Source organism: Heliangelus exortis, chromosome 3 (genome assembly GCF_036169615.1).
Source record: "Heliangelus exortis chromosome 3, bHelExo1.hap1, whole genome shotgun sequence".
NCBI classification, from domain to species: domain Eukaryota; kingdom Metazoa; phylum Chordata; class Aves; order Apodiformes; family Trochilidae; genus Heliangelus; species Heliangelus exortis.
The window spans coordinates 65,508,758-65,524,204 of NC_092424.1; the positions used below are offsets into that span (position 1 = coordinate 65,508,758).

Below are 15,447 nucleotides of genomic sequence, written 5' to 3' on the forward strand. Positions count from 1 at the left end.
ATACAAATAAGTTTTCCTTGGAGCCTGAGGAGGTACAACTTCTGTCTGTCTTGGTATAGGAAAGGGGAGGGGTAGGTATGTTCCTGCTGCTGGATGAAGAGAGAACAAAAATACCCCCTCTCTGGATTTTCCCCCTCTGGAGAGCAGGGTGGATTTCTGTTATGATGGGCCATCCTGCTCCCAGATGGTTCTTGGAGTAATTTTTAGCTGGGAATGAAGAAGTAATACCAGGAAGAGGAAGGATCTGGTAGCTGTTGTAGTAGATGGTATTTGTGGCATTGGTGTCTTGCAGACTCAGAATGGAGGCAGGACAGATAGATTGTGACATCCATAGCATATTTTTTCTTTCCTTTAGCCATTACTTTTAAAGAAGATCCTAGGGGGATATTTTATTTCTGCATGTCTTCACTGTTAAGTGCTTGTTGCTGGAAAATGAAATTGGGAGCTGTAAATGGCCTTCATAAAAAGGCAAATGCAAGTTAAGATCTAAACTTCTTTAAAGATGAAAAAAAAGCGACCAATCACAAAGGGAAAAAAAAAAAAGCCAACCCCACGGCAGTGCAAGTTTTCACTCTACTTTTATTTCAGCAAAATGAAGTTTCCCAGTTGCGTGACTGCTGCCTTGGAATATTGCTTTATCCTCTTATCTGGGAGGGGAAAAATAGAACCTGGTAATCTAAAAATCACTCTACTTAGTTATATAACTGTTTCTTAAAAATAGCTCCGGCTTGCTGGAAAAGATGGATATATGTGGGCTACAAAATTTCTCTCGTTCAGTGTCTGCTGTTTTACCTAAGATATCCATTTTTACACATTTTTTACTCTTTTGTGGTGGTCCAGTTGTGTGGTGCTTGTATGTCCTCATACAGCAGCTTACAAAGATGAACTGTAGCACAGTTCTCTATCAGGTACTGTGCATATTCAGCAGTGATAAAAGGTCCAGAGCTGAATGCTGAAGAGCTGTTAGGCAGAGAGGTACACAGAGAAAGCATTGAGAATGGGGGTATCTGTGTGTGTGTCAGTTACCACTGTGAAAGTTTACTTTGAAAATTAATGTGTTATGTGTGTGTGGTGGCTTTGTTTTTTGCTTATTATTTTTTTAATAACAATTATATTTAACCATGGGTTTGCAATATCCTTGGGACAAGGAGGCAAATGCATAAATCAAAAGGCTTATTATACTCTGGTAAAATGAGTTAATTCTTCAAAGACAGAACATGCTCGGTTTTCTCATTTAAAGAGGTGTTATGTAAGTTAGGTCAACCTTTGTCTTTGTAGATTATTTTAGCAGACAAGTCTCATTCAGAAACCCAGTTTTCACCTCGCATATTTTGATATAGTAAGCTTGAAATACATGAACAGGGCTTCTGAAGAGAATAGTAAACATTTCTTGATAGTAAGAAAAACTCCAACCAACCCAACCCAACCCAAACCAAACCCAAACTCTTCACGTTCGTAGTACTTCATCACCATGCTTTTGGTTCCAGGAACTGGTGAGTCAGCTGCTTCGGGGCTTTTTGCTGGGGCTGGCCTCCTCCCTATCCATTTTGAAATTTCTCATTTGGCTCATCTGATTGTCTATTCTGCATGAAGGCTGAGTCCTATTTGTAAGTAGCTACATAGGGGGGAACATGTGTAGCGTAAAGGCTGCCATAATGGCACATCCTCCCATGGTGAACAATAGCTCTTAGAGTTTGACAGAGCAGCAGATTGGAGAAGATTTCTGGGAGGCAGCCACATTCTCTCATGGTAGAATGGGGGCTCATGGCCCATTCAGTAAGTTCTGTATTGCACACTGGATTTGCTTGTGTCTTGTTGCTGGGTCCATGCAGTTATGCAGCAGTACAGGGAAGCATTCAGAAGCACCAACATCCCATAACAAATGGGATGTAAGAATGTAAGAACCTTTGTACACTAAGCTGCAGCCAGATTCACAGCCTTCAATTTGTATAATGGGGGCTTGACTTACCCCTTTTATTTTTTGCTTGGTTAATAAGAATAATTAATTTTGGTTTTTTTCCTGGATTGGGTAATCTGCATGTGTTTTTTTTGGGAGGGAATGGAAGGTCAGGAAGAGGAGGTCAGCTGTTTTTAATACTGGTGTTTTTCTCCATGGTCAGGTCTTTCTAATTATAGCCTGGATAAAAATATCAAATTTCTAAGTCCTTCATACAAGGAAGGTTCTCTGTTTTCATTTCATCAGATACATATCCATCCCATAAACATACGCATTTTGATTTTCATTGCTGTTGGGTAACTGTATTAGCTGATTGCTCTGCTGTTATTTGACAGTATCTTCTAGGTCAGTGTTCTTAAGGCACTAGTTTAATTTTGTAGTTACAGAAGCTATTCAGGGTTACAATGAACCTTCTCTGTTGTGTGTTTTCACAAGCTATTGGGTAACAGATAAGATTTTTAAGTAGCTGAACAATTGTGTTGGGGATCTGGCCTGAGAAATGGCTTCAGAGATTTTCTTCTGGTTATTATGAATATAGTTGGCCCTAGTGGTTTTAAAAAACACTGTATAGGAGAATGTAAATGAGTATGAGGCATTCATGAACTTTGTGTTGAAGGGTTTCTTTCTTCTCCCTCATCTTCAGAGAAAAGTCTCTGCTGTTCTGTCTCTGATTTAAAGAAAATCTCTAATTAGGTTTTTAGTAAGGCCGGTATATATGTTATATTATGTTCTGTGTCAAATATGCAATAATGAAATGCTTCAGAAGTGTAACACAAGATAATGTGTAACACAAGCCATATGAAATTCTGTTATTTTTCTATTCGGTCCATTGCTATTATGTGCTAGAATCTTACAGTGTGTGTTTAAAATACATTTTTTCCAATTCTCTTTTATGTAGTTTGGGAGGTATGGGATCAAATATTAAAATGTTATGAGTATTAAATAAGTCCTCTGAGCAGTTTTGTGGTGAACACAGAAAAAAGTTCTTAGGATAATTGAAAAACAAAATTCGATATTTAGTCTTAATGCTTGTCAAATGAAAACCAGTAGCAGCTAGCTATAATTTGTTTTAATGCTCTGTCTCAAGTTTTCATTATTAAGAGCAGCCTTAAACATTGAAAGACCCTGGAGACACCCAAGCCATGTTTAAGAGTGTTTATAATCTTGGAATAAATACTTGCTCAGTGAAGTGAGAATGTCAGTAATGCTGAGAAGACAGCACTTTTAGTTCTGAACTAGGCATTTGCTAAGCCCCTACTGTATGGAAGGATAAAGTAATCTTTGGCAGGATTTGGCCAGCTGGAGCTTACTTCCATTTCTATGAAAGAAATAAGCTCAGAAGTTCCATGTGCTTTCTGAATTATCTCTTACTTTTAATTAAATTTCCTAATTTCATGCTTTTTGTGTTGTGAGAAGATGTTTCAGAACGCAGACTGGCTCTTTCCTGCTGAGCCTGCATTCAAGGCAGACTGAAGCAATATGCTCCAAGAAGTGTGAATTTTATCATATGTTTCAATGAGCATTAGTGGGAAGACTAATTAGGATAACTTAAAGCCAAAATTGCTGTGTTTCACTGCGAGGCAAATTAGAGGCATCCATCGGCTGTAGTTGGATGTTCATGGTTCTCCAAGTCCATCATCTTGAACTTGTTCTTCATCTACTTGAAGAGTTCAGAATCGGAAGTGAGGAAAAGGAGTTTAGAACTAACTTGGAGCTTAAACAGAGTAGAACAAGGCAAAAATGCTGCTACATATTTTTTTTGTGTATAACTATTAATTGTATTAACAGCAGCCTCTGGCTGAGGGGGACATGTGCAAGAAGAGGTGTGTTTCTTTCTTACTCTGTATTTTCCTCCTTACTCTCCCTAGGACAGTCGAAGGAAAGCAGGAGTCTCTCCCTGTTCTTCTGCTGAATGCTTCCAGAAACTCTGTGCTTTTCATCTTATGATGGAGCTGGAGGCTCAAATGTCAAGCCTCTTTTCACCTTTTTGTCACTGATGTCCTCAGCCAGAGGTGACCAGCTTTTTTTCCCATTAATCAGCGGGACTGGAAGCTGTCAGCCCCTGCTATGCAGAGGAGCAAGATGTACCTGATTGGTAGTGGCTGTCTGTGCAAATGTCTACTGTGCCATGAGGGAAAACAGGAAAGCAGAGCTAAAAGAAGCTGATACTGCACCTGGCAGAGTCAGATTGGTTTCATGTGGTGGCCATATCACAGATATCCCAGTTCTGGGAACTTGCAGTGTTACGTATCACTGCCTCCACTGTTGCAGTAGCTGTGGGCACAAATGGGTTCTGTCAGGAGGCCCTGGTTCCATCCAGTTGAAGAGGGTTGTTTGGCCTTCTGTCTTCTCTTTAATGTGTCCCACCTCTTGAGCAATATCAGTATAGAGAAAAATGCCAAGGAAAATGTTTCCCACTCCAGTGTTTTTGAGGAATATGTGCCTGGAAGAGGAAGGGTCTTTCATCTTGCATGTAAAAAAATGGTATCTCACATCTATTAGCAACGTGATCCATGAATTAACAAGTTGGTAGTATTGTTCTTTCTATTTCAGTTTCTATAATGTGAGCATCCTGGCTCCTCTAGAAGCTGGAAAATAGGTATACAATAAACAGGTATCAGTCCAAGTACAGTATTTTGTGGACTGTAATGCATTTTTCTCAGGAGGAGTGTGGGGGTAGGGCAATATTATTTTGTATAGTGCTGGAAGAGCGAGGAGGGAGAATAGTCCTGTCCCAAATAGAATATAGTACGCAAGTTGGGGATAAGGTTATCTTTATTTAAATGCATAGAAAAAGACTCTTTTAAAAAAGTGTTGCACCTTTGGAAGTTCTCCTTTTTCATTTCTGTGGCATAGTATATTGAGTCAAATATATTCTTTGAAAGTGTGCCTGATTAATATGTTCTGTGTGGGTATAATTAATTAATTAATACTTAAAGTGGGGTATGTCAGTTATTCTTCTAGAGTAATAGATTTCAATTTTTTTTTAAATTGTCCCTCTATGAACTCTTGCACTAGTTGACAAATCCCAAAGAAATGAATTCTCTGAAGGTTAGGATAAGAAATGAGTGTATCTGTCTTGCTCTTGGCAAAAAGGACCCTGAAAGAATCTTTTAATTAGAGCAACTTCATTCTATTTGCCATGAACCTAACAAGCAATATGAGCTTGCTAAGGTGCAGCCAAGTGACTTGGTGGGAGCTGATCCTCTAATGTGGATTAGATATTTTATTTCTGGTTGTGCACAGCCTGTTATGCTAAGCACATGTTGCTGGGCATGTGAGAGCTCTCAGCCCGTCCCCTGTAACCTCTCATTTACCTCTCTCATCTTTGCTCATCTGTCCCCTCCTGAATATCACCTCACTAATTTCTCTCTTCTTGATATTTCAGCTTGGTATAGATTTCATAAACTAAGCTACACATGCTTTCTGTATGATACTGTATTTGGGTCTGTAAATAACACGTAAATAAAACCTAAGAGGAACATACAGATTTTTTCAGAACCTTGGGTTTTGTTTTTTGTTTGTTGTTATGTTTGGGTTTTTTTTGTCTTTAGTGAAGCATAGTTTAAAATCAGTGAAATACAGAAAAGATGAGTAGTTCTGTCTAAGAGAGCACGATTCAAATGGCTCATCTCCAACACTGTCATTTTACGAAGTGCATTTAGTGAATTGCTTTGTCTTTAAAAAAAATGAGAAAGAGGGAGTGATGGAAGAGGAGCCAGTCCTGGAACTCTTGAATTGTGATACCTCTGCCATTTATGATATAGAAACCACTTAAAATTATGCAGAGTGTGGGAGAAATACACCCTGCCACCTTGCAGCTTGGAAGCGAGTGCTGCCTTCTGCCCACAGCCTAAGAATTGTATCTGGAGCTGACATTGCCACTGCTTAGTACAGTTTTCTTGTAATTGTACAAGTACAATTGGCTCCTCTTGTAAATTTCTAAATCTCCTACTTTCATAGGTTTCCATTCTCATAATTTTTAGTGGTTCAGAAGACCCTGGTTTATCAAGAAACTTGTCTCCTGTTTTTTCATTTCACTTTGAATATGATGTTTTTTCCTCTGGGCACCAATGTTAATGAGTTCTATATTGTATTTACTTATATGATCCATCTCTCTCTTCCCAGATCACTCAACTTCAAGTGGCACATCTTCGTTTAAGCCAAGCAGATCTCTGGTTTCGATTCCCACCGCCCATGTGATGCCGTCCAATGCCAGCTCCTCACTTTCCAAGCACAGGGAAGCTTTCCAGCCTGATGGCTCAACGTGGAGCGCAAGCTTCGGAAGGTCAGGAGGAGGCAGGACTCAGGGTGCCCTGGACAGTTCTCTTGACATGAAAGATGCAAGGCCTGTAAGAAAATGGTCCTCCTTGTCCAAGCTCAGCTCGCCAAATACCTTCATCCAAGATGGTAGTAGTCACTCAGTGGACTCCAGGGGGAGTACAGACAAAGCTGTGTCACCTCAATTAAGGACAAATGGGCCGAGTTGTTTGCATGATAGCATGGAGCTGCTAAAAATCGAGGACAAAGAAACGGGGAAAAAAAGATCCTCTCTCCTGGACTGCAAGTACAAGTTTGAAACGTGCAGCAAAGACGATTTTGTTTCGGATTCCTCAAGTAGGAGACATGCCTTAGACTTGACCTACAGTGCCTTACCTGAAAGCAAACCTGTGGCAGCCAATTGTGAGGCTTTTGGACAGAGATATGCGACTCTGGGACAGCAGGCTGTGAGTGGAGCCCCCATACAGCCGGCAGTGAGGACTCAGATGTGGCTGAAGGAACAGCTACGTGCAAATCCCCTGGACTGCAGGGCTGCTGAGGAGCCCTACGGCCTGGCTGCCTGGCATCTGCAGCAGCTTGAAGGGTTTGGGACAGGAGGTGAACTGCCTGTGCAGGTAAGGGTAAAGCTGGGTGTTTGCTGCCATCTTGTGGCATCATCTGTTATACCTGAGGAGTAACGTCAGGGAGTTGGTAATAAAACAGGAAAGGGAAGAGGTCCTCTTAACCAGCTGATGGTGGTGTAAAACTCCGGGGATGCTGCTGCTTGCTTCTTAATATTCCATGAGTGCCAAAAGGTTTTTTTCTGACATGTGGTTACAGTTTACTTTGATTCGGTGTGCCTGTCTACGTGAGACTGGCATCTCTTTTTCTGAAGCTGGACACAGCAAGAGCTTCATCAAATAACACATTCAGTAGCTCTTAAAGAGTCTTTGGTCACAGTGTACTGGGGGAATGGAATGTATTTTGATCTGGATGGATTTGCGAAGGGGCTGCATTTATGTATTCATTGCAGGAATGAATATTCAGTATCACTGTACCTAGGCCAAAAACTGAATTCAGTTGATATTGCTGCTTATTTTTTTACTAATTAAAATCAACTAATAGCGGTCAACTAATTTTATAAAATATGTAGCATTTTTGTGTCATACTTGAAATTTCTATATGAAGTTTTCATGTAGAAAACATCAACCATGTAGTGTTAAGAGAAAAATAACCTTTTTAAAGAGAAAAATAACCTTTTCTAACATGACAATTTACAATTTTTATTTCTAGCTCTTACCCTAGTGGGAAAAGATGACTTGTGAAGGAAGGCAGTATTTAAAATAAAATAGTTCAGATTTACCTATTGATTGGACTTTAAAAGGCAAGTAAACTTGACTTGCTAAAACAATCCCAAGCGCATTACAATTTATAATTTTTTCTGAAAGCTTAGACTAAGATACCTGTGCAGAGCTAATCTAGTTATTTATGCAAGTACTGTTTTCTCTAGCTTGAAGATACATTAAGAAGTTTAGGAAGAGTCGTGCTCAGATTTTGTTAGTCTGTGAGGTTTACATGCAGATTACTGTGCCTGGTGGTTCCCCTGTTGGATTTAAACATGTATTCAGAGTAAGTTTTATTTACTTGTTTCCTTCATGTACGTACAAGTGTCTTCGTTATCTTTTATGTACCTTTCACAACACTTTGTTTAGGATGAGTGTTTATCACTCTTATTTTTATTTGGGTAAAACCAACTTTTTTTTTTTTTTTTCCACTTATGACAAGAACTTTCTCACATAATACAATTAAATATAGTGTGTCCTTTTGGTATGAAGGCAAAGTTTCTAGTTTGGAACAGGTGAAGCCTTATGTGTGCGTATTATGGTTATGCAACAGCTTCATTCATGTAGAGCTGAGCTGTGTTTTGGGGACAGAAGCAACAGGGGGAGCAGAAGCATTATTTATCTCTTGGCTGAATTAATAAAATGGTGCTTCACCTTTACAGGCTTTTTATATTGTAAGTTTACAGGATGAAGTTTTGCCTGACTTTTTTTTTTTTTCCTTATTCCTGTTATTTTTATATCTCTATCAGTACTGAGCTATTTATGTATCTGCTACAGGATCTGCCCAGCCCCTTACTTGAGAAGCTGTGATGCTATCAACTGTCTGATCAGTCCTGGAAAACGGGGGAGTCCTTAAAGCTGCAGCCTGTTCTCTGCTTACCACTTGGTTGTGAGATGGGGACCACAGGGATTCTGACAATAATTAAGGCCACAAGGGGGGTGGAGAAGGCTCCTACTAGTCTTAGCAAGTACTTTTGTTGATGGGATTTGTACTTAGTAGATCCCATTTCAAGGCCCATCAACCAGATTTCCTCAAGTGAGATGTGATTGTGAATATGTCCCCGAGAAACCAAGTTAAAGCCTGTGTGAGAACAAGGAGCCTTGGGCTCTGCCAGGCATCCTCTGCTGGCCCTTCCTATCTCCCGTCTCTGCCCAGAGATTACAGCTGTAAGGAGGAGGAATGCCAGAAAAGGTGAATAAAAGAGAATGGTTTTTCCTCTCCTGACATCTGCTTTGTTTTGTTTGTAAAGAAATATCAACATAAGGATAGGGTAATCCTTGTATGTGTACAAGCTGGGTGACAAGTAGCTGGGGAGCAGCCCTGAGGAAAGAGATCTGGGGCTTTGGCTTGATGGCAAGTTGAATAGGAATCAGCAGGGTGCCCTGGTAGCCAAAAAGGCCAACCATGTCCTGAGGTGCATCAGGCGCAGCACAGGTGGGTGGTCGAGGGAGCTGATCCACTCTGCCCTTGCACTGGTGCAGCCCCACTTTGACTGCTGTGTGCAGTTTGGGCACCTCAGTATAAGAGGGACATCAAACCACAGTCTACACCTAACTGGACTTTGTCTAGAGGAAGGTGACCAAGAGAGTGAAAGCTCTGGAGGGCAAGACTTTAGAAATCATGACTGAGGCCACCTGATTTGTTCAGCTTTGAGGAGACAGTTTACAACTTCCATAAGGGGGAGAATGGGAGGGGAGGTGCTGATCTCCTCTCTGGTGACCAGCAGTAAGACACAAGTAAATGGAGTGAAGCTGCACCAGGGGAACTCCAAATTAGGTATTAGGAAAATTTATTCCCTGAGAGGGTGGTCAGACTCCCTGGGGAAGTGGTCATGGCATAAAGCCTGTCAGGGTTAAAGGAGCATCTAGGCAATGGTATTAGTAATATGGTTTGGTGTTAGGTAGCCCTGTGAGGAGCAGAGAGTTGATCCTTATGAATTCCTTCCAACTTTGAGGTATTCTGACTCTAAATTATGGTATGATTAATTTTCTTCTAAGTTTACCATATGTGCACCTGAGAACTGATACACTATGTCTAAAGGAAACTACAATCCCAAGTGGAATATATACCTAGCAAAGTGGGAGTAGAACTCATAGGAGTTTACTAGAGAAAGCTGGTGATTTATAAAAGGGGAAAAAAACCCCAATACATCTCTATAGAAATTTGTTTATTCCTCTTTTCCACTTGGTGGGATTACTTTTGCTATTTTGCTTTTCAGAAGTACGTATGCTGATGGAAATGCAGTAGTTTTTACAGGACTGAAAAAATTGTTTTATCATCCATTTACTTGAAATCCCCATTGCCATCAACAGAAAAAAGAACATAGTTTTTATCTGAGAATCTAGAGCAGCTTTGTATATGTTTAAGGTAATCTGTGAGATGGAAAGGGCAGCTATCACTAATGAAGCAAGAATAGACTACAATAATTTTTTTTTTTTTTTTAATGAAATCAGACAAGTTTTGGATTTAAGTTTAATATAAGAGATGGTGTAATACAGCCCTTAAAAGCTGTTCAAAGGATAATTAGCTCAAAATTAGGATTCTCTGCTTTCTTAATAGTCAGAATGTGACTAAAGTCAGCATCTACCTCTTGGGTTTTTTTTTCGTTTTTCTTTTTTCTTTAACTTTGCTCCCTAAGTTAAAAAAAAAAAGTGAAAATTTCACTTTAGTGAAACTAATTTCCATGCAGAATTTATTTTTTGCTATATACTTTGATTTTCAATGTATAGCTCATCTTTCAGCAGACATGACTATTGTAATACCTGTATTAAGTGCCACTTGAGACCATACAAATCTGGATGAAAAGGTTGCATGTTTTAATGCAAAGGCATTTCTTAAAGCCTGATCCTGTTATCTATTCTATTAACTGAATGTACATAGGTACATATTGTATGCTAGTCCAGAAAAGAGGTTTAAAATGAAAACATGCCTTTAGAGCTGTGGGAGATAATACAATAAGAAGGAAGGTTTCAGAAGGTTGTGTATCTGCTTATTAGCTCTGTACGGTGTTGTAGACATCACATGGTGAATGTCAGTTGTTGCCAGTGTATGGGACAGCTGTGTGATTTCTTCATGGTGTGCGAGATTGTGTCAAAATACAGTGGAGATAATAGACAGAAATAGCTTAAGTGCATCTTTTTCCTGTAGTATATCTGATTTACTGCTTTCATACCATGTATATGGAAGTTACTGAAAGTGAAATTTTAATACAGATAAATTTAGAGATACTACAACAACCTTCATTTCAAAACAGAGTGAAGAAAGTAAACTGCATGCATACTTAAACACTAGTAAACAAAGTTATTACATTCTTCAAATAATATTGTTGCCACAGAAAACTTTATTCCTAAACGTCAACTCAAAAATAGATCCTGTCAGATCAGAAAACTGAAACGGATTAGTATCAACATTCTTCCCGTGCTGTGTTTTGATGAAATGGTACTTTTCACCAACATAAAACTTCTTAATGCAAATAATTATCACCTTGGGTCCGCAGGGTGAACTCCTTCACTGTAAATAATCATTAAGCTTCTTATCATCCGTTCCTTTTGCTGTGAAGTTGGTAGTCCAGCAAGTGGCATTCCGTTTGTCTTGGTGCATATGTGGGCTCAGTCTGGAGTAAGCACTAGACACTTGGTATTGGTTAACTTGTACCTTTGCTAGTTTTGTATGTTGTTGCAAGGAGAATGGGTATTTCAATTTCAGCAGCATATTTCAGTGTTTGTTGAGGATGGTGTAAATATCATTGGTGGCTGAGAAGAGGCTGCTGGGGTTGGTTTCTGGAGTTGTTTCTACATGCAAATGGGAGTTTCTCATAGTCTTCCTTTGTATGTGATATTTGGATCTGGAAATAGGTCTGCTGCCACCAACAGTAACGTATCTTTCTCTTTTTATTAAAAAGGAATATGTGATTTTAAAATTTTTTTAAATTTTTTTTCCAGAACTAATTCATTTGTCTAAATTTAGCTATAAAACTGTCACAGTCATTTCCCTAAGTTAGAAAAACTTCTGACTAGAATATATAGAAGAAAATACAGACAAAAGTTTAGCACAAGCCCAAGCAATGTATCAGTGAATTGCCAGTTTGCTGGGAAAAAAGATTTTATTCTTTAGTCTAGAGTGGGCTTCTTCCTAGTTTCTGTGGTTGTGCTATGCTTTGTACCACCTATGGCAAGCAGAAATCCTAAATAATAAAATATAACTCTTCCAATGTAGATCCCCTGTATATAACTTTACAGGTTTTTTTTTTTTTTTAAAGCGTAATATTTCAAACTTACCAAAGCAAGTGATAAAGTACTTATGGTAGTGTAACTCTACAAAGTTTCCTTCTTTAAGTGCAAACAAACAGAAATTTATATTACTGTATTAGCATCAAAAAGCTATAGATGTGTAGTTTGCAGAAGCTATTTTAAATGTTTGTTGCACATATTTCAAAGCAGAGATGAAAAAATATTTTGATTATTGGTGCTCTCCAGCTAGTGTTGCCTAAACTTTGGAGCATGTAGCATAGAGTGTAACATGGATGCCTGTTAGCAGTAGAACTCATATAAACCTTCTGTTCCTAGACATACTGGCTTTTTCCTGTTAGTTTTTTTTTTTTTTTTGGTAGATAAAACTTAGATGGGTCTCTTCCAGATAACTGAACCATCCTCCAACATCTGGAAATCCCAAGTGTGAACATCAGTAGATATGCTCTGCAATATATATTCAGCCCTTGTGAGAAGAGCTGGGTCAACAGTGTGTGTGTTGAATCAGAGATGTGTGGTTGAAAATGGGCAGTTGGAAGCTGGGGCTTCTTCCACCTCATCAGCATCATCTGCCTCTTCTCCGTGGGTGCAAAAACTGTTAAAAGGAGTATGTATGGCATTATGCTTGCTGTACAATGCATATATGTTGGTATATTTTATTCCCATGTTGTACTTGGGAAAGAGAGATGCCACGAGTCAGCTGTTTAGCCCCAGTCTGGCCACCTTCTTTCCCAATAAATCTCAGGAGTGTAGAGCTACCTTCTGGTCAAATAATCCAGTGGAAGTGAGCTCTTCCTGGTCACCCTTCTTCCTGTGGGGCCTGTAAGGGAAGTACATCACCCTACAATGTGCTTTCCATAGAAGAAGGGCCTGTGAGAAGCTGAAGTTGTGTGTGAGGATAAGCTATGGACTGGGTGACAGCACTGGCAAGAAAAAAGTGGTTTGTCAAATACTGCTTGAGGGCATCCAACCTGTGCACAAGTGGTAAATCCAGCTTGTTGCAGATGTGGCATGCTTGGATTTGTGCAGCTGCCCCTAGCAGGTACTGCTCCTGCACCCGGTGACATTAAGGGCTTTACAGGCAGAGTTATGTTGATGCCTGTTAATGGGCATTTGGTTTTGGGTTGTTTTGACAGCTTATTCCTTTGGTACTGCTTGTTAACCTTAATGGGTTCTGGCTTTTAAGGTGTTGCTGTGAACTGTAGAGATCAAAAAAAGTAGAACTAATAATTACGCTTTTGTATTAAAACTTAATGTATCCATATCTCAGCTGCTTTTCATGAAGATCCTTGTTTCTGCCTACAGCATCGTTTTCTTGCCATGGGTAATTTGTTGCATGCTGGCAACCCAGTTGGGGGTGTTTCGTTCTGCTTTCCTGCTGTTTGTATGTCATTTCCCCTGAAGTACACATTTGATGGAAATTCCATTTTAAAAACTTGATTTCCACTGTCCTTTTTGCAGAAATGAGGTTCCTTGAAGGCTTCAGATCTTTAAATAAAATCAGATCTTAAATAAAAGTGAGCAGCAGCACTGAGAAAACTACCATAACTGCTGATACATATTTGGTTTTCTTCATGTGTTTAGCAGGGCTCTAGATGCTTTCTTTACTCTGTGGCAGGTAGATAATTGTGTACAGCTTTTAGGATTGCTTTGTGATAAAATAGGTACATGAACACTTTCAGATATTTCAGTCTCTAGGTTTTGCATATTTATGTTCAGATAGTTCCAACTGTCTAGATTATCATTGCAAAACCCTCAAAACAAGACTTGATAAGGAAGTGAGAAGTTCACATCAGCTTCACAAGGAGAAATGCAAGCACCAGAACCAAGACAATAAGCAGAAAATTGAGTAGCAGGTTGGGACCTCTGTTGTTAGTAAGATCCATAATGTGTCTGAATCTGCCCTCCTGTGCTTGCAGCAGGCGTGTGATTGTAGCTCTGGGTTTCTCCTTCAGTAGCTGGCAATGTAGATGCACGTGAATTTCACTGTATCCTTAGCTGTTTACCTGGGTTTAGTTTTGGTTGAAAAAAAAGTTTCTTTACAGTAACTGGATTTTTTTTTCCCCCAAAAAAAGGAATCTGGATGTTCCTACAAGCCTCTTTTTTCCCAAATACCTTAAAAATAAAAACAAACAATGAAGTTAATGATAGCTTTAATTTAAGTACTGAAAAACTTCTAAGGAGCTGACAAATAGATAAAGGACCTGAATTTTATACAGTTTGTTCATTATTTAGTTTTTCAAACGTATATGGTACTTCCTAGGCCCCTTTGATTTTCAGAATGACTTCTCAGGACAGCAATAGACTGTTAAAGGTTTAGTTTTAGAAATCTCCTGTGTGTGGAAAAAAAACAAAGGAGAAGGAATATGTGTGTGTGTGTGTGTGTGTGTGTGTGTGTGTGTGTGTGTGTGTGTGTGGGTTGGCATGGTGCAGCACTGTAGGTAGTGTTTTGGCAGAGGTGTGCTGTGTAGGATTCATTGCAGCTTTGCAATGCCTTATTAAGAATGTAGATTGGGCTGGCAGAGGAGGCACTCTTAGTGCTTATAATAGAACATACGTAAGAGTTTATTTTAAGGTAGCATCAACAACTTAGCAATTGTGTTTTATATATAGAAATACGTGTGTATGTAAGCAAAAGAAACAAATTGAACCATTGAGTCCTAACAATGAAATGTTGCCTGAGCTTCCCTTTAACAACCAGCTAAGGTTTTAGGGAAGATCACAAGAGGGAGCTGTTTTATGCTTTCCTATTTTACACAAAAATGAAACTTTTAACTTTTATCTTAAATACTGAATCTATGAAGCAATTTATTTGACTGTCAGCTATTGCAACAAAGGTAAGATACTACAACAAATATTTTAAATAATTTAAATTACCAGGATTCTCACTCAAGTAAGCATCAGTCTTTACAGGAATCCTGTTGTTCTGTTTTTAATCCTTGCAGCCAGCAAGGTGTTTACTCATTTCTTTCCATAAGCAAACCAGATTAATTTCTCCCCCTAATTTTAACATCTAAGTCAAAGCTTATAGGACTGCATTTGCTGCTTAATAAAATGTACCTGTGGATCTCGAATGATGTTGCAGGTATTTTATAATTGTATTCTGACAGACACTATTTCTCAATAGCCAAATATATGTCTGGTCTGTAATCTATTGTATATTGCTAGTCTTCCAGATATGAACAAGAATACACTTTAAATAAATATTTTCATCACTCTGCTCTAGTTTTGACAGAGAGGATATAGGTAAATTACATCTCAGCATAAGCCTGTGTTTCTGACGTGGTTCATGTTTCATGTCTATTCATAGCAAAACTTATGCAAAAGTTCTTTATGCTGGGAGGACAATTTTTTTGAAATTTTTAAAAATTTTTCCTTTTAAACCTGTTTTACATTTGTCTTTCCACTAGGTGGTTAGGTTCTGTGAATTAGGGCAGTTGTTACCCCATTGATGCAGAAGGACTGCTGCCCTCTAAAGTGCCTTTCTTATTACCTGTTATTACAGTTAATCTGATCCTGAAATGACTCATGTCTTCACTTAAAGAAAAACGGGTAGCTCTTTCAATATTTGCTGAAGACCTGGCTAAGGAGACTCATCTTTAAAACCAGCATATACTTTTTCCTGATGCTGTTCTTTTC

At 38.9% G+C, this 15,447-nt stretch overlaps 1 protein-coding gene across 5 annotated transcripts in view; it reads left to right on the forward strand.

The window, feature by feature from the left end:
* Positions 1 to 15,447, forward strand: part of CEP85L (centrosomal protein 85 like) — a 138,819-nt gene that overhangs the window by 64,765 nt on the left and 58,607 nt on the right. For all 5 annotated transcript variants that reach the window (XM_071741071.1, XM_071741069.1, XM_071741072.1 and 2 more), the window contains exon 3: positions 6,086 to 6,852. In XM_071741071.1, the coding sequence (XP_071597172.1) occupies positions 6,086 to 6,852 (767 nt within the window). The remainder of the gene's footprint in view (positions 1 to 6,085; positions 6,853 to 15,447) is intronic.